This window comes from Vidua chalybeata, chromosome 2, assembly GCF_026979565.1.
Source record: "Vidua chalybeata isolate OUT-0048 chromosome 2, bVidCha1 merged haplotype, whole genome shotgun sequence".
Classification (NCBI taxonomy): Eukaryota; Metazoa; Chordata; class Aves; order Passeriformes; family Viduidae; genus Vidua; species Vidua chalybeata.
Window position 1 is genome coordinate 50,595,219 of NC_071531.1, and position 19,505 is coordinate 50,614,723.

Consider the following 19,505-nt stretch of genomic DNA (forward strand, 5'->3'; position numbering starts at 1 on the left):
TGCTTCCTGCGCCCTTCCCGCGCCGCTTCCCGCTTCCCGCGCCGCTTCCCGCCGGCCCCGCGCGCCATGCTGACCTCGCGGACGTTCGTGAAGCGCACGCGGGCGGGCGCGGTGGTGAAGGTGGTGCGCGAGCATTACCTGCGCGACGACATCGCGTGCGGCGCCGCCGCGTGCCGCCTCTGCCCCCCCGCCGCGCCCGGCAACGGGAGCGCGCCCGGGCTGGAGGCGCGACCCAGCGGCCCCGCCAGCAGCCTCTGCCCCGGGCCGCACTTCCTCCTGCCCGACACCAACCTGCTCCTGCACCAGGTGAGCGCCTCCGGGAGGGAGGGGAGGATGGTGTAGCCGCCTCAGCGCCGGGGAGGGCCCGCCGCTGCCTCCTCTGGGCCCGATCGGGCTCCATGTGGAGGCTCCAGCCTTCCCGCGCCGGACTTGTTGAATCCCTGTGGTGGGTGTAAGTTCCCGTGTGGGTTCTGGCGTCGCGCTGGAGGGGCGCGTTTGGCAGCGCTCTGCAGGCCTGGTTCCTCCCGTGTTTCCTGTGGCTGCTTGGTCCTTGCCTGGGTCTTTCTTTCTGCCTTGTTTAGTCTTGTCTTTCCCTGCCAGCTCCTGAGGAGAAGGCTATAGCATCAGCGAACTTGGTCTGGTCTTAGACTATGTTCCAGTTTGGGGGGAAGGAGTGTGTGTGTGATTTTTTGTTTCTTTTGTGGTTTTCTTTTTTGTTGTTGTTTGGTTTGGTTTAGTGGTTTCTTTTTTTTTCTGCCTGAATCAAAGGAATAAAGGACAGTATTTATTTATTTATCTATTCATTTATTTTGTTCATTGTGGTCTGGTATGGGTATGAAAAATCAATCAGAGAAAGTTGGTGGACTGTCAAGTAGCGATTGGGATCTTCATGTCGTCACTGAATTTTTGGATCTTCTCTGGATTCTGAATTTTTCTAAATGCCTCTTCTGCTTTTCAGGGTGTAGGTTTAAGTTCTTTATGCTGTGATATTGATTTATTGTAATGAATAGAAGGTGTGAAATCATCCCATGTGCAGCTCTGGAAGCACGGGAGCAACTTCACTGTGCAGCTCGTCAATAGCTGTGCAGAGGATGGAGACTGAGCAGGGCAGACAGTAGACTTTGAGGCTGGGAGGAATTCCCAAGTTTGATGTTTAACTTTTTTCTTTCATTGTTTTTGAATACCTGGGTAGAAAGTAGAACAGCCCTGTGCACACATCGGAGATTGTAACTAATTAATGAATTCTAACATGGAGTACTCTGGAGAGGGGAACAACACTTGTGTGTTTTAGCAGAGATCTCAAAAGTTGTAAGGATTTTTGTCTCAAAACAGCAGGTCAGGGGATGTTTTCAGCCTCTTACAAGTGGACTTCTTGGTCTCTCGTAGGTGAAATTGTATGTGTGTCCTATAGAATGCTCTGAGAATGTACCAGGGTGTGCTGAGGTGAACTGGAGAAGTGGGGATTAGGAAGCCTTGGTAAGGGTAGGGGAAGGTTTTGCCTAGAAACTGCAACACTTTTGCTGCAGTAAGACTTGGCCTGGTGCTTCAGCTTATGCATATAATAATGCTGGATTTCCTCTCCTATGAATATGGCTCTAAATCTTTCAGGTCATGTAAGCATCAGGTTCACAAGAGCTTGGTCTGGTATTGCTTTTTATTCTTTTAGCTGTGCCCTCTAGAACCTTACTGCTGTCTCATTTTGCAGTTTCTTGCCACAAGGAAGTGAAGCTCCAGTCTTTTTCCCACAACAGATTACATGGATTTCTAGTGTATATTTCGCTGTCTTAATGTCAGGAGTTGGCAAAGCAAAATGCTGAAAATTTTAACAAAATTCCTTAAAAAAGAAAAAGGTCTTTCAGAAGTGAAGAGCAGCTCAGAGAATGCTCATTGATTTGACTCCATGGAAATTAAAATTTCAGTTTAACAGTGAGATTGTTTCTGGAGAACTCAAACCTACATATGCATAGGCATGTCAGCTGTGTAAGAGTAGTTGGGTACCATTTTATGGCTTGCATTCCTCAAGGAGGCAGGCAGCCTGTAAATTACAGATTTCCATCAAATTGTGCATAGTTGCATTTTGTTTACTAAGGATAAATTTTATAGGAAACCATTTTATGTAAGCAAAATTTGTAGTGTACACTTGGCCTTACATTTGTCTGGAATCCTGCACACACTGGGGGCAAATTTGTTGGAAGTCACAATAAGTCTTTGTCTTCACTTCAGGTCGCAAAGAGGCTGGAAAATCCTATTTGACTTGTTTTCCCACAAGGAGGCAAAAGCAACTTCATACACTGTCCAGTTTCCCAGTGATGAGGGGAAAAAGGCAGAAGGAGACCCACTCATTACTCCTGTTAGATTTTCATGTATTAGCCAAGGAAATATTTCAAGTCCTGTTATTGGATAGAATTAAACAACAATTTTGATTCATTTCCATTTTGTTCCTCAGATTGATATCCTTGAAGATCCTGTTATTAAGAATGTCATTGTGCTACAGACAGTCCTACAAGAAGTCAGGAATCGGAGTGCACCAGTGTACAAGCGAATTAGGGACGTGATTCAAAACCCAGAAAAACATTTCTATTCTTTCACCAATGAGCACCACAGGTAAAGGGTGGAATGGGGTATAACAAAGTTGTGCTGATATCCAGTAAAAGAAAGTGGAAGACAAAACTGGAACATGTGGACTGGAAGAAAAATTACACTGGTGTCATAGAACTATATATTTCTAAGGAATCCTTTTGAGAAGTAGTTGGTGTTCCAGGAGCTTTTCTGTCTATAGTTGGCATCAATCCATGTATGTTATGTAAAGAGAGTTAGAATATTGAATAATTAGCACTGTTATCTTGAGTAATAAGATACTGATTTTCCATTTTAGTGTCCCTTTTAAACATATTCCAATGCTTTATGAATATTGTCAACTTAGTCTGTAGCAGAATTCAAAAATCCATTAAGTTGGTAACAGAAAGCTCTGAGAAATGGAGATGCAATTAATTTGCCTTTATTTGTGCTCACAATTAGTTTCCAATACTGCAGTATCATAGTTCAAGGAATCTTGAATCCATAGTTCTAACAGCTTGAATGCAAACCTCTTCAGTTGTCTATGAGAAAGTTGTGTTAGAAATTAATACTTCCTTCCTATTTTCGTTTACCCATGTCTCCTGGCCTAATGAGTGTTACACATTTCATAGCAATTTCATAGCAATCATACTTTTGGCCTAACAGCCTTGATCTTGTTTGTCTGAAAATTTTAAGTATAGATAAATTCTGGGATTTGTTTTGGTTGCTCAAACACGTCCCTTTGTTTTTAAAATTTATTTAGAGAAACGTACATAGAGCAAAAGCGGGGAGAAACTTCTAATGACCGCAATGACAGAGCCATTCGGGTAGCAGTGAAATGGTACAATGAACACTTGAAGAAAATAGAGGATGAGGAAAAGATTCAAGTTATCTTTTTAACAAATGACAGAATTAATAAAGAGAAAGCTCTGGAGGAAGGAATAACTGCCTATACATGTAAGTGAAGTAGTATGTACGTGTAATTTATTGCTCAAATCAACTGAGCAGTCACTTGATACCTCTTGCATAAATATTTACATGTGTGCTTTTGTAGGTGAGGAGTATATAAAAAGCTTGACAGCTAATCCTGAGCTTGTAGATCGTCTTGCTTGTGTATCTGATGAAGGGGTATGTTTTTATTTTCTTCTTATAAAATAAATTGATCACAAATAGCTTGCAGTATAATATTGCATACTGCATATCAGGGTACTGGCATCAGTTTAGAATACAAAGAGTTTGGACTTTATTACTATTCTGGCAATTTAACTTTTTGACAACTGAAAAGTAAAAAGGAAATATTGCAGCCAATTTCAGTTCTGCTTATATGCCTGTTACTGTGTATCTTGTAAAAAGACAGTTGCTTTAGATAACTATTGTGAAGATGAGAATAATAACAGAAACAACAAAGTGGAAACAAAATATATTGCAAACCATTTAGATCTTGATTTTGTGTCTGCTGGAAAATCTGTGTTAAGTTATTGATCAAAAGCATTTTCATTTGGTTATTAGTTAAGTTGACATAAATGCAGGCTGCAGCTCAAATATGAGCTACATCTTCTTCTATTTCCTTGTGCTTTGTGCTTATCAGAATCAAGACTCATATGTTCACATACAACTGATATAGCTGAACACTTACCACAAAAATAGGAAAGTTAATTTCATCGGCGTTACTTTTAACAGAATAGAGCTCTATGCAAGAGTGGGAAGAAAGAGGACTCAGGTATTCTCAGCAGTTAACTGTAGATCATTCAGGTGTAAGCAATTGTCTTACTGTTCTAAATTTTGGTCACAGTAATGTATTTTCATAATGTTTCCTATAGCTTACAGTACGTACACTATGTGCCATACTCTTTTACTATGCTAACATTTTCTTGGTTAAGTGTCTGTTTAGTCACTATATCCAATCAACATAAAATTATGCAGTATGTTTTTAAGTAACTGCAGGACAACAAGAAAAGTTCCTGGAATTGTCACATTTTTATGCTTTTGATGCTTCATTAGAAAAAGTACTGCTTAATAATAGTTTTTTATTCTTGTGCATATTCATACCTACACACAGTTACAATTAGGGAGTTTGTTAGCTTGAGTGTGTCATGATCCAGAGCTTGGTTTTGAAATTAACATGAATATAAAATACTGAAAATAACCTCTCCTGTTTTTATTTTTTTGCTAAAGAAAGAAATAGAAGGTGGGAAAATAATATTCCCAGAACATATTCCTCTTAGCAAATTGCAGCAAGGAGTAAAATCTGGTATTTACCTCCAAGGAACTTACAGGGCAAACAGAGAGAATTATCTTGAAGCTACTGTTTGGGTTCATGGAGATGCTGAAGAAAACAAAGAGGTGAGTTTTAATTTTACCTCCATGCAGTAAACTTTAACTAACCGTAGGAATGACTTAAAATTTAATTATTTCATGGTGACATATGTTAAAAGGGAGCATATTAGTAATATTTTACTCTTCTGGGTTTTTTTCTGATGTTCTTGCTGATGTTTTCATATTTTATTTGTATGGATATAGAGTCCTGAAATGCTGACTGTGCTCTTTTTGGAAAAAGAATAATGTATTTAAATTACAGTTTGATAAAGTAATTGGTAAAATAAAGATTAATCTTGGTTGTTAATAGTTTTTTAACTGACATCTTAACAGTTTTTAAAACCAGTTTGAGATATATGGTGAAAGACAAAGGATCAACTGTATAGGAGGATTTTCAGCGAAAAAAACAGTCATGAGCCCTTGTGGGGGTCTCCTGCTTTGTTTCCCCCTGCTATTTTCCTGCCTGGTGAGGGGTAGATGAGCTGTTTCCCACCTAGCAGTTAATCCATCTATCTGCCTGCTGGATTCTCGGTTGGTGCAGTTGTACAAACACTGTTTCCAAGCAGTGGCAGTTGTCTCCTCCCTTCCTATTTATGGCAGCTGGAGGTACTTCTCTTGTCTCTCTTCTATTCCTCTTTCTCAGTATCCTGCAAAAATAGAATTGTCTGACTTAATTAAAAAAGAAAAAAAAAAAACCCAGGAAAAACATATTTCTTATAAGAGCAGTGGGAATAAGATCATCTGTACTGTAAGAAACCTCGGCAAAGGAAAAAAGTGCATCACAACCATACTTTAAAATGTTCTTTGGAATGTAAAGCCTGTCAAACATGTTTACTCTTCTGTTACACTGCTCTAGATTTGGGTCTTGTGTTTTCATCATAATGAATGTTTGCATTTCCATTTTGTTTTCTAAAAAAATCCAGATAATTGTACAGGGCCTGAAACATCTAAACCGAGCAATTCATGAAGATATTGTAGCCGTGGAGCTGTTGGCAAAAGATGAATGGGTGGCACCATCCTCAGTGGTCTTGCAAGATGATGGCCAGAATGAAGAGAACATTGAAAATGAAGAGGAGAAAGAGAACATTGTATGAAAGAAATAATCTTTCTTAACTGTGGTGTTATGAAAGAGATGAAATCTGTGTTACCCTGTGTTAGGCTTTAGATTTATATATTGTCCTTATAAAATGTAAATACAGAAATCATAAAACTTAATTGGAGTTGTACAGTTGTGTTAAATACATGATGGTGGATAAAATGGATCATTTTCAATTAGTCTCTGCTTGAAATTGCCACATTACTTTATTAAGTGTAATGAATCCAAAAGTTACTGAGTGGTAGTCATGTAATAATGTAAATCTGTATTTACTGTTATGCAGATTAAGATTTGTTAGAGTAGGTGTTGTACCATACTGACAGTCACTTTTTATAGGAAATACATACATGTGGAACCTGTTGTAAAATATTTTTGGGTCTTGCAGTAATTCCACATAATGTGCATGCCTGTACATGCATGTATGCCCTGTACAAGAAGATAATTTCTTTAAAAATCCACTTACTATCTTTCCACTGAATTTCATAGGAATGTTTTTTAATAATTATGTGGAGAATTACTGGAGAATTTTCAGGCGGTGTAAAAGGACTCCAAAAAATTGAAATAATAGATTGTAAAATGACTTGGAAAATATTATTTGTTTGGGTTTTCTTAATGGACATCCTTTCAGAAAAATGAAGAACACCAGAAAAAGGCTGCAGAACACTGTCTTCTCCCACTGTCTCTGCTAAGTCACATCACATACTGATGTGATTTCAGTCGTGTCACATACTGAAAATATTAAAAGTCATGCAAAGCACAGGAAGGCACAGGAGGTTCTATTTATAAAGTCATAATAGAAATTATGTCCTTATAATGAGTTACAAAATGTTGCTACTAAGTTTTAAGTTATCTACTGTACTCTAACATGAGTTCAAACAGTTTTGTATTTTTAACCTGTGTTCTACCAGCTGAAGACTTCCATTAACAAGGACATGCTGAGGCCTACAGGAAGAGTAGTAGGCATTATAAAACGAAACTGGCGGCCGTATTGTGGGATGCTTTCCAAGTCACAGATCAAAGAGGTGAGGAAATAATCCACTTACTCTAAGTGCAGGGTTGGTTTTTCTTCTTTTTTTGGAAATTAATTGTTCCTTTTTCTGGTTGTCCGTAGGCAAGGCGCCATTTGTTTACACCAGCTGATCGCAGAATTCCTCGCATTCGAATAGAAACCAGACAAGCAGATACATTGGAAGGGCAAAGAATAATTGTTGCTATTGATGGTTGGCCCAGGAATTCCAGGTATCCTAATGTAAGTTTAGGCATTTTCTTCTGAACTTTTAACTACCTGATTTTTTTGTGTTTCTTAGGTAAAATATTTATCTGCAACACTGAGTAACTGCAAACAGTGTTGAGATGACGTTTAAATTTGATGAGGTGTTATTTGATGGTGCAAATTAAGGAAGTCCCTAAATGGTTTAATTTGCACTTACAACCAGCTATGGGGTTTCATACTTAAAAAGCTTACTCATCCAGTTCTGCAGTGAACATATATGTGCTACTTAAGGTGCGTTATATAGATTAACCGGGACTTTAGTTTGGGTTCCTAGAAGTGCGAATCTTTTGCTCTGATTTTGCTCATTCACACATACCAGTCACTGTTCAGAAATTTGACAAATGCACCCGGTGCACTCAAATTGCCAGTAGGGTTAAAGTAGTTAAAAGTTCAGTATAAATAACAGAGGCTGTATGAGAAACTGAGGACACTGCCTTCCATTTGTATTGAACACTAGCCAGGTTTTGAAGTCTTTCAGTGGCTCCTGTGGGAATGCACAGCTTGTATTGAAGCAGAGCACAGGTGTCTCCCACTAGTTTAGAGAAATGAAGAGAACATGGAGTATATGGAAAAAGCATTAAAACAAAGACAGCATTGCTGCAGAGAACTGAGGACAAAGGCAGAGTTGATGTGGTATTAGGGTGTGGGATACATGGCACAAGGCAAACCCATAGAGAAATTAGAGTGAATTAGTTCTGCTGCTTTTGCAGCAGTGGTTTTCCTTCCTCCAAAAATGATTTAATAAGTTTTGGAGTCTTAATTGTGAAGAATTTAGACCCATTCTAAGAAAATAGTCTGGATGGACTTGGTTCAGACTTACTGCATCAAATAAATATTTAAAATCAAATTTCTCCTAAAGATGAGAAAGTTAACCAAATTTAAAAAGATTGCTTCTACTGTGTAGCTTAATACAAGAATAACCTAAGGGTTAATGTTCTTACATACTTACTTTTGGACAAATGGTATTGCTTGATATATGTGTGTGTGTATGTACCTGTATTATTCCTCAGGGTCATTTTGTAAAGAATTTGGGAAGCGCTGGAGATAAAGAAACAGAGACAGAAGTTCTTCTGCTTGAACATGATGTTCCTCACCAGGCTTTTTCTCAAGCTGTCCTTAGTTTCCTACCAAAAATGCCATGGAGCATTACAGAAGAGGTAATAATTTGTAAATTATTGTAGTAATTACTGTGCCTTCCCCTTCAATGCAAACTCTGACATTCTAGAATATCCCAATGCACCAGAAATAGATGAGAAATGTTGTGCAGGACTGTTCTGTCTTAGTGGGAACTTTCAGCTGGATTTCCGATGGAAACAAGACATCTTCAAGTTTTTGCATTTTGGCTAAAACTGCATTTGTGGGGGATAAATATTTTAAGATAAAGATGATACTGCAGGTTTTGTTAAAGAATAAAGATAAAAGAAGATTTTTTGCAAAGGAGAAAGATAGCTATTTTGCAAGGATAGATACTTACAAAGTGTGCAGCTCCTTTCAATTATCTAGACATCTAAGCCTTGGAAAGCTAAACTTCAGAGCAGTCATATCCAAGACACATCATTCAGCTGGACATCAGTCAAAATTTTACTTGAAAAAAATCTTCAATTCCTTATCCTGCGAATTCTAAGATTGTGATGAAACTATGGTTGTGTTCCGATTCTCTTCCTCATTACTGTAAAACAAAAAAAAAAAATTAGTACTTCTGTGTTGTTTTTTCTGTCATTGTAGTTTCTGCATATCTGTTTTGATCTTGTCATAAAACAAACAAACCGCCCAAAACAAAATAAACATTCTGAAAATACTTGGTTGCTGGGGAAAATCTTATGTAACATGCCTTTCTCAAATGATCATTTTTACTTGGAAAAGGAAGGTGTTCTTGAAAACAATTTTTTGTTTCTTTTAAATTTCAGGATATGAAACACAGGGAGGACTTAAGGCATCTGAGTGTTTGTAGTGTTGATCCTCCTGGTTGTACAGATATTGATGATGCATTGCATTGCAGAGAAATAGGAAATGGAACTCTAGAGGTATTGTATCAATCTAGTAATTTATTTACTTACTTCTTCCTTTATTTTACAAATATACGTGCAAAGTTCCAGATCTGTTATAAATAAATTAATGGTGTTTGCACAGCTGCAAGATGGTAATAAAAAGGGGAGTTAATTTGCATCAGATCAGTGTCAAAAGTGGGAATTTAGTGTCTTCTAAATTCACCCTGCTTTATCCTCATTTGGCATGAGAATTTAACATAAAATTTATTTACTGTTTTAGCTAAGTAGTATAAACAAGGATATTTACAGCTAGGATAAGGAACTATGAAAAAAAGAAAAAATTAAGCTACTGCTGTAATGCCTGTGGAATTACTGTTTTATTTTTAAAAAGGCAGTAAAAAGCTACAGGCTTAACACCAGCTCTCTACTCCCTTATATCTGATTCAGTCAGATTGTCTTCTTTAGAAATTAATTTGGAATTGTAATAGTAGGGTGTGCCAGACTAGAAAGTCCAGCAAACAGAAAAGCAAAAAGAAGTTTGCAGTGAGTCTTGAAGAACATGAAAGAGGTTATTTGGGCCCTCAAAGAAAAGCTGCATTGGTCATGAATATTCTTCTGAACTTCCCCTAAATGTACAAATGCTGTTTTTTTTGGATAATTGCTGCAACTGTTACTTTTTTAATATCAGTGTGATGGGTTTAAACTATTCTTATTATGAAATATGGGAGGTGCTGAAAGGAACTGGGAATGGATAAATTGGTTTATAAAAATGTGGTTACGTTTCTTTCACTCTGAAAACTGTTTCTCTTTCATGAGGTGCATAACGTGATGCTTGTTTTTTAGGTTGGTGTACATATTGCAGATGTCAGTCATTTTATTCGCCCAGGAAATGCTTTGGATGAGGAGTCAGTAAAAAGAGGAACAACAGTGTATCTGTGTGAAAAAGTAATTCTTTTCTACAGCTTCTTGTGTGATTAAGTGGTTGGATTTTCATTGCTTTCCTCTTTTAATTCTTGGGAGTGGAGATACTCTTTCTGAACTAAGGAGAAAAAAAAAGACAGTTTGTCTAAGACAATTTTATTTTCTGGTTTATCTGTTAAAAACCACTATCTAGACAATATCCCATTCAACTCTGGTTTGAAGCATTATTAGCAAGTGGTTCTGAAACTGGAATACTGTTTTAATTTCAATCTGAAATTGAAGAAGTGGCCCAATTTTGCCTTTTCCATTGGTTTTTGTGTTTTTTTGTGAGTGCTAACTCTCTGAAGGTTCCTGTGATTTGCATTCATTAATGCTATAGATTTAGTCCTGGTTTATTTCTTCCAGACCATGATTTCTTTTCAGAAATCACTGGTACTAAAAAGATGGTAACTAAAAGGAATCTTAGAATTAATTTTCTTCAAGTGCTCACTTCTCTTTCAGTAGTCTGAGCTTTTTTTGGCCAAAAAAAAAAATCTCCAAGCTTTTATTATATTGAAAATCAGGAAGTTAAAATACTAACTTATTTTATTCTTTACTTTGCAGAGGATTGATATGGTTCCAGAGCTACTTAGTTCCAACTTATGCTCTCTGAGATCGAATGTGGACAGGTATATGTATATGACCCATACTTTGATCCAGGCAAGAAACTACTGTGGTTTATATAGGGATTTTAAGAGATTGTCCCCTCCTTCTCTTCTCTCTCTCCCACACAGGCTTGCATTTTCATGCATATGGGAAATGAACCATAAGGCTGAAATTCTAAAAACCAGATTTACAAAGAGTATTATTAATTCCAAGGTAAGTCATGTAAATATTACTATAATTCTGAAATAAAAAGCTCTACACGGTATTATAAAAACAATGATCAACAAACTTGATAATAAAGTTTTCTTTCTGATTAATTATTTATATTTTATTAGCATTAGAAGATAGTGCTGAAATACTAAAAATAAAGAAAATGTTTGATTCTTCAGTGTTCTTCTCAGCCTCTAAAGCTGCATTGTTTATGTGTGCAGTTACTGTGTGTATGATGCATATAGGACGTTGTTTATTTAGCCTGAAACAAATACCAGCTAATCAGTTAAATTCAGTGGATTCTGTGGATATTCAATACATTTCTGAAAACTAGACTTCCAATGTATAAAACACATGTGATCAGCAAAAGAAAACCCACTGTAAATGCCTGGTATATCTTAACATCTTAGATAGATCTGTCCTCATTTGTCCATTATTCTTTGTGAATAAAAGGCATTTAGGTATTGAATGTAAAGCTTTGTATAATTGTGAACCAAGTTACGACAGCAAGCCACACGTTCTGCAAGACAGAAAGAACTATGTTTTGGTTTTTTTTTAGTGTTCAATTATGTATCATGATGTCTGGTTTTTTTAACCTCTTCAAGGCTTCTCTTACATACGCTGAAGCACAGATGAGAATCGATTCAGCAACTATGAATGATGATATTACTACCAGCCTACGTCGATTAAACAAATTAGCAAAAATTCTGAAGAAGAAAAGAATTGATAATGGGTAAGCCATTATCTGTTATCTGTAATACCTGTTACCTTTTCCCCCTTTTTTTCTGACTGTTCTTGCTGTCAAAATATATTATGGTTCTGTGTCCATTTTTCTAGTGAAAGTCTTGTGAAAGAGAAATATTTTGCCATTTTAATTTGCATAAGTATGCTTATCCTTATTTCCCAAAATTTATAAATTTGGGATATTTACTTTTTCTTCAAGATCAATCAATATGGATCTCACAGAGTCATAAAAGCACAACTATAGGGGTAGCATTTGAAATTTTAGGAGCTTCAGTTGTTTGTATTTGCTTGACATTTCCTGAAAATTTGAACATTACACAATTTTATTTTTAATTTCTGCTAATTTTAAATTACAGTGTCACGGTAACCCCAGATGATGTTACAGGCTTGCAGCTCAGCTGCTCTGTCTGCTTTACTGTAATTTTTTAATACCACTTAACTATGTTGCAGAGCCTTGACACTTGCGTCACCAGAAGTTCGTTTCCACATGGACAGTGAAACTCATGATCCTATTGATCTGCAGACTAAGGAGCTTAAGTATGCATTTTATTTGTTAGTTAATTCAGGGTAGGGATGGAATTAACGACGTGTTTAAGTAGCAACATTTAATGATTTACAAAGTTCCTGTAATAGTGCAGGGCCGTCATAGAATTAGAGGATGGTTTGAGGAGGAAGGAACCTTGGAAGCTTACCTTGTTCTAGCCCCCCTGCCATGGGCCCAGACACTTCCCACTAGACCACGTTGCTTAAAGCCCCACCCAGCCTGTTCATTAATGCTTCCAGTGATAAAGCATCCACAACTTCTTTGTCGAGCTGATCGTCAGAAAGAGAATTCCTCTATTTTACTGCAGTATTTATTTAGTGAGTCTTGAGCTCTATGCTTCATATGTGAACTTTGTAAGAAGAAGTCAAGAGGTTTACCTGTTGGTTTTTTCAGGCATTTTAATGAGCATTTTTCTTGATTTTAATGTTTAGAATATTTCAGGGTTTTTTTTTTTTTTTTCTTTTGAGTCAGTATTTGGAGCTTAATAAGCATTGTTTTTAGCCTTATAATTGCTTGCCTACTTTATAAATGTTCAAAACCACTAATTAATAATAATTAATGTTATGTAACATTGTTAGGATGGTGGAGTGTTTCTTCATTAGACACTCAAAGTAAATGTCTAATGCTTTTCTAACAATATAAAATATTTATCTTGATAGAGAGACAAATTCCATGGTTGAAGAGTTCATGTTGCTTGCCAATATTTCTGTAGCACAAAAAATTTATGATGAGTTCCCAGAGTTTGCCTTGCTCCGGAAACATCCTGCTCCTCCCCCATCAAATTACGACATCCTTGTAAAGGCTGCAAAGTCCAAGGCAAGTTTTTACCATGCTAATTAAGTGAATTAATTATGAAAATATGTATTTTGTTTCTGGTTGGCCACTTATCTAGGAGTAAGGGCTGGAAAGCAGTATTTTAAAAGTGTATCAGCTACACTTTGAAATCCCTGGTATTTTTAGCAGGATAATTGTACCTCTAGGTGAAAGGAAGGTGTGCTTTTTAAAACCTTTCTTAGGTAAAGAAAACATACCATTCTCTCAAGTCTTACATTGTAGCACTTGTGAGCTGTGAATATTTCTCCTCACCAAGTCACATGTGATTTTTGAGAGTTTTTGACTTTGGATCACATACATTATTGATGTACTTAAAAATTGATCAGTCACATCAAATAACACATTTATCTTAAAGTCAGGAAATAAGAAAATGTTTTTATAGTTTCCATCTTCTCCATAGATCAGCTAGAGGTTTATTTAGCCTGAAACAAATCTAATTTAATTAAGGAGTCTGAAGAGAAAAAATTAGTTTTCCAGTTTCAGGATCTTATTTGAGCTAAACTTCTAATTTTGTAGTTACTGTGATGTACATTCACATTTCCTTTCCCTTCAGATCTTTCTCCACCCCCTTTTTTTTTCTTAAGGTTAAGAGAGGAACTTCCAGATTCTCTCAGTGTGACATAAATAGACAAGTCTAAACCTAGCCTATTTAATTTTCCACTGCTGTAAAACTGGAATAATGATAATGATTTAATTTATGTTCTGAAAACTATTTTTAAAGTATTGTTTTATTTGGAAAGCTAAATTCCTGTGCATAGGTAAACATTCTTTTAAATAAACCAAAGTGGCTTTTTTACTGCTTTTGACACAACCATCACAATTAGGTATTAATATGCTGTGTTTATACTTTTTTTAATAAAAATGTAATTATCTTAATATAGGCATAATTTGATCTCTGAATCCTATTTTATTGTCGGTGCTATATGTGACGGAAAGATCACATGTGATCATGTGATGAAATTTACCTTGTGTTTCTGGAAGTTAAAAATGCATTATGTATTTTCACACTACCTGAATTTTTATCAGAGATCATTGGCAAACAGGGAAAAAAAATGTCATACACTGTACTCATTTTACATTTCACTTTTCCAAGTATACATTATAATAATTTTGCAGAGGAAATACCATAAAGTCAGTTACTTACCCTGTGCTTGGGTGAGAATCTTTGTGTGGCATAAATACATGTTTTTTTTGTTTTTACATTCTTTCTGATTTAATAAAGGGATAAAAGAATAAAACCAAAGGAAATAAAACTTTGTTAATATTGGCATAAAGTATTTCTTAGTTCAGAATGGGTGTCTTTTCTGAATTATAGGCTACTGAGTCAGCATTTTGATTTTGCATAGTGCACTACTAATAATGAGGGAAGGACCTGTGCATGGATGGATTTTGTTTGCTTTTGTAGTAGTAGCATTCCATCATGTTATTAGGTGCCTGTTTCTAAGATTATCCTAGATGTAGCTGTTACATTTCTGTTTATATTCTTAAAGTTTGCTAATAATAGTTGGCCTTTTTTGTTTCTTCTCTCCTTTCAGAATTTGGAAATTAAGACAGATTCAGCAAAAGCTTTAGCTGAATCATTAGACAAAGCTGAATCTCCTACATTCCCCTACCTAAATACACTGCTGCGAATTTTGACCACTCGCTGCATGATGCAAGCTGTTTATTTCTGCTCGGGAATGGACAATGATTTTCATCATTATGGTTTAGCCTCACCTATTTATACTCACTTTACTTCACCTATTAGAAGGTACTTGTATTTTACAAAAGTTTCTGAGAAAAGAAATAAGTGATTTATTTGTGAAGAAATGGTGGTGTTGTCCACTTAAAAAGAAAGGTTTCTGTTCAGCGTTAGATTTCAGTTGAAACAGCAGTGGCTTATGTAGCAGTCCATCTTTATGTACACTCCCAGGTTTACTGTCCACAGCTCCTAGGGTTTAGTAACATTTAAAAAAAAATCAATAGGAATCCATCTCTAATGCACATGTCTGGCATAGAAATGCACTTCAGGGTCAGTCAGCAGTAGTCTTAGCCAGAGACTGAGGCAGAGTTTGCTCAGTCATTTTTGAGATTGAAACTGTGTTTAAATTTTGAGGAGACTGAATTTTCCATATGAAAACACTGGTAATTGGTAACTGGAAACATTGGTAATTGGCAGCTGTTGCATGCAATGAAATCATACTTCTTGGAAAAGTACATTAGTTTTTTTGTCTGACCAACAAGTTACTGAGTTTTGAAGAAAATAATTGTTATCATGCTCCTGAGAAACATTTCAAGTGAAATCTCTTGGATGTGGATTAAAATTCCTGTGCTTTTATATGGACAATTTGTAGAACTTCTAGGAGTCCAAATGGTAAATTTTAGTTCTTACCAGATGTATTAAAAAGTTCCTCACCAAAGTACCAGATGTATTAAAATGTTCCTCGCTTAAATTCTAATAAGTTATGTAACAAGAAGTTCAAATGTGATTATGCTTTGCAGCTCTGTGGCATTGAGATATTATTCTACACTAAACTTGTCTAATTTCATGGGAAAGGGAAGAAGGATTGGCTTAAAATGCCATGGTGAAAGATTATTCTTTAGTCCAAAAATTCAACTTCGTTTCTTTTTCTGGCACAATGAAGAATTTATCTTAGCAAACAGTATCCTGGCTTTGCAGTGCTTCTTTGGTCAGCAAAGAGATGGATGCTGAATTAATAGAGGGAGTTGTTAGCAGACTGTCATTATTCAAAAAACTTAAATCTGTAAGATTCACAAAAACAAACGTATGTTCAGAAACTTTATTAATTCTGAAAAACTATGTCTTACTATGTCACTGATGATTTTAACCTCATCTTTGCAGGTATGCTGATATCATAGTCCATCGGCTTTTGGCAGTGGCCATAGGAGCAGACAGTACTTACCCAGAACTCACAGATAAACACAAACTGGCAGAGATGTGTAAAAATCTTAATTACCGACATAAAATGGCACAATATGCACAAAGAGCCTCTGTGGCATTCCATACACAGGTAAGTAGTTCTGAGATGTTATGTTCACCTATGGACACTGCTAGGGCAAAAAGAACCAAGAGTGCAGAAATTATAAAGGCTGAGGGATGCTTCTGACAAAAAGCTTAAAACGTTATTTTGCTCATTCTGAAAAACTCAGACTGGCATCTTGAGGATTCTTTTAGTTTTGTGCTTTTATAAATATGAATGCTTAATCCTACAGTAATGTTATAAGTGGTTTGTGATTTTTTAAATCTGCTTTCAGGATATGCTGTGTAATTATCACTAAATATAGATGTATATTTGAATGCTTTATTTTTCTGAGATAGTGTAATAGTGAGAGAGAGTAATTCAGAAGATAATGTTCTAGTGCTTTTTTTTTTCTTATTTGTGTGTTCTGCTTTTTTACAGCTGTTCTTCAAAACCAAGGGAGTAGTAAATGAAGACGCATATATATTATTTGTAAGAAAAAATGCAATTGTGGTTCTGATTCCCAAGTATGGCTTAGAAGGAACAGTCTTCTTTGAAGAAAAGGATAAACCAACACCAAAACTGGAGTACAACAGTGAGGTATGTTCTTACTATTATTCTTAAGGTTTGTTCTTAAAGACCTTTTTTTGATTTGGTAAGCAAGCAGAATGACTAAACTCTATTCCAGTTGGATATAGAAGGATGAGGCTTTTCTAAATTCAAGTTCATTAATCTCTAATAGTAATGAATGCCACTATAGTCTTTGTAAGTCTAAATAAGTAGGTTCTGAGGGAATTTGTTTCTGTAATAGATAGTACTGACATTTAATTATCTGATTAATTACTGCAGAAAATGCGTGTACCACATATTACAACACTGAATATTCACTACAGTCGTTTTTGGTTTATTTTTATTTACATGTTAACAATGCTATTTTCATACAAAAATATTTATTTGTATAAAAACATAAGCTGTTGCAAATAGTGAGTATTTATACAAAATTTGAATTTTCAGGTGCCATCACTTACTGTTGAAAACACAACACTATGTGTATTTGATAAAGTTAAAGTGAACATTATGTTAGACGACTCCAACATCCAACATCAGAAAATGCGGATGGTCTTGGTAGAGCCCAAGGTAAGGCACAAAATTCTTAGAACCATATTATCCTTCAGTAATGTTAAAAAGTCATCGTGGTAAAATTGAAATTTAATCCAGAAGAAAAAACATAATTTAGCAGCAGCTTGTAATGACTGCTTCATATCCACTCTCAATAAAACACAGGTCTGCCTTCACTGGTTGTTGAAAAGAATAGAGCCCTCTAAATTAAACTTTTGTTCTGGGCCCATCAGGATATTTCCACTGTTGGGAATGATAATGATTTGCTGAAGTAATGTACTGAATTTCACAGTTCTGTAATTAGGTGTCCCTTTGAAAATCTGCCCAAATTTGGTAGGGTGTTCTCTTTATTATAGTGAACTACACTGTAACTGTGATGGGTGGCTCAGCTCTGTATAATTGCTGAGTGTCAATGGCAGTTCTATCTTACTACTCCCACAATATAAAAATTGTCTCTTAATAATATTGTAAGAACTGTAATGTCCTAATAATTGTCTCTAGTCTCAAGACTTTTCAGTTCTAGCTTCTTTGTACATTTGGGACACAGGGAGTTTCACTTGCTCTCATACTTTAGGCCTGATAAGTATTTTGCATGACATTACAAAATCGTGCTCTTAGAGTAAGGTACATGTAACTTTCTTGGTAAACAGATTGTTGCATCAATTGAGCATCCCTTATCACAGAGGAAAAAGACAACCCAAATTAAGGAAGAGCTTCTTTCTGTTTATACAATCAAACAACTATTACTTTTTTTCTTTGAGAAATCATGTAAATATGTTCTGATCTTTGAGCTGTTGTATGAGCTTGAACCATACAATGGTTTGGGTTGCAAGGACCTTTTAACGATCATTTAGTTCCAATTCCCCTGCCATAGGCAGGGACACCTTCTATAATATCAGGTTGCTCAAAACCCCATCCAACCTGGCCTTGAGCACTTCCAGGGATGGAGCATCCACATCTTCTCTAGGAAACCTGTTTCAGTGCTTCATCACTCAGAATAAAGCACTTTTTCCTAACACCTAAACTAAACCTACCCTCTTTCAAGTGGGAGCAGGGGGAAGCCAGTCCCCACTTTCCTGTCACTGGATGATGCCCTTGTGAAAAGTGCCTTTTCAGCCTTCTTGTAGGATCCCCTTTCAGGTCCTGGAACCTGCTCAAAGGTCTCCCTAGAATCTCTTCTCTAGGCTGGATAACTTCAACTCTGTCAGCCTTTCCTCACAGGAGAGCTGTTTCATTCAGCCCTCTGATCATATTCCTGGCCCTCCTGTGAACTCAGTCCAACAGGTCCACATCCTTCCTCTGCTGGGACCCCCAGAGCTGGATGCAGCACTGCAGGTGGGGTCAGAATCCTCTCCCTGTCCCTGTGGCCCACACTGCTTTGGATGCAGCCCAGGATACATTTGGCATTCTGGGCTGTGAGTGCACATTGCTGGGTCATGTTCAGCCTCTCATTCACCAGCACCCCCAAGTCCTTCCCAGCAGGGCTGCTCTGATCTGTCCATCCCTGAGCCTGGGTGAGGTGAATCCCTGTGATTTCAAAAACTGGGACTAGAAAATAAAAATTGTAGCAGAGAGGAGCCCATGTGTTCTGATGTGCATTCACATGCTGAGCTGCCCTCTGCTTCTGCTCAGCTTGTCAAGAGCTTCTGTTGAGGCCATGACTCCAGTCTGAGGGACACTTTGAAAACAGACACAAAGTAAGGCTAATGCAAGCTGATGGTTGGGGTGGCTTTGTCAGGAGGGGTCCTGTTGCTTCTCTTTGCCTTTTTCAGCTTTTGTTTTCAGGTGAGTGTTCTACCTCTGATTGTTCTAAGATGGTAGGTGAATCACTCTTAGGTGATTATCTAACTCAGAAGTTTCTGATGTTGGCACAGTGTTTGTAAAAGGTCTGTACAAATAAACTCAAGTTTTACTAGGATAGCAAAAATTGAATAAAAATGTTCTGATTTCTGTTTTTTTCTTACTGTAGATATTAGGAAATGATATGCATACAAGTCTCTCTGCAGAGGCAAGCAGCAAGGAAGAACCAGAGAAAAAGAAAAAGAAGCAACAAAAATAGCTGGAAATAAAAGTTAAGACGACATCACAAGTACTTGCATTAACATATTTTTCCCTATGGGCAAAAAAAATTGCTAGAAGCAGGTTTTGTTTACTTTTTAAATACACATTTTAATAATCTGTAAAGAATTTTTTTAAAGCTCCTTTTTTATGATGATGAATGCAGAACAAATTTTAAAATGATGTATATCTACACCTTTGTCCTGTGGGTGAAAATAAATATTTCTGCAAAGTGAAGAAA

At 36.6% G+C, this 19,505-nt stretch overlaps 1 protein-coding gene across 1 annotated transcript; it reads left to right on the forward strand.

Annotated features, from left to right (window-relative positions):
- Positions 1-66: 66 nt before the first annotated feature.
- Positions 67-19,505, forward strand: DIS3 (DIS3 homolog, exosome endoribonuclease and 3'-5' exoribonuclease). Its single transcript, XM_053936717.1, has 21 exons — positions 67-306; positions 2,447-2,604; positions 3,320-3,513; positions 3,611-3,684; positions 4,732-4,899; positions 5,796-5,960; positions 6,877-6,990; positions 7,080-7,217; positions 8,252-8,398; positions 9,149-9,265; positions 10,073-10,174; positions 10,754-10,818; positions 10,924-11,008; positions 11,611-11,738; positions 12,200-12,286; positions 12,953-13,109; positions 14,663-14,877; positions 15,970-16,138; positions 16,529-16,687; positions 17,102-17,224; positions 19,176-19,505. The coding sequence occupies exons 1-21, from the start codon at positions 67-69 to the stop codon at positions 19,263-19,265; spliced, it is 2,895 nt and encodes a 964-aa protein (XP_053792692.1). The 3' UTR covers positions 19,266-19,505.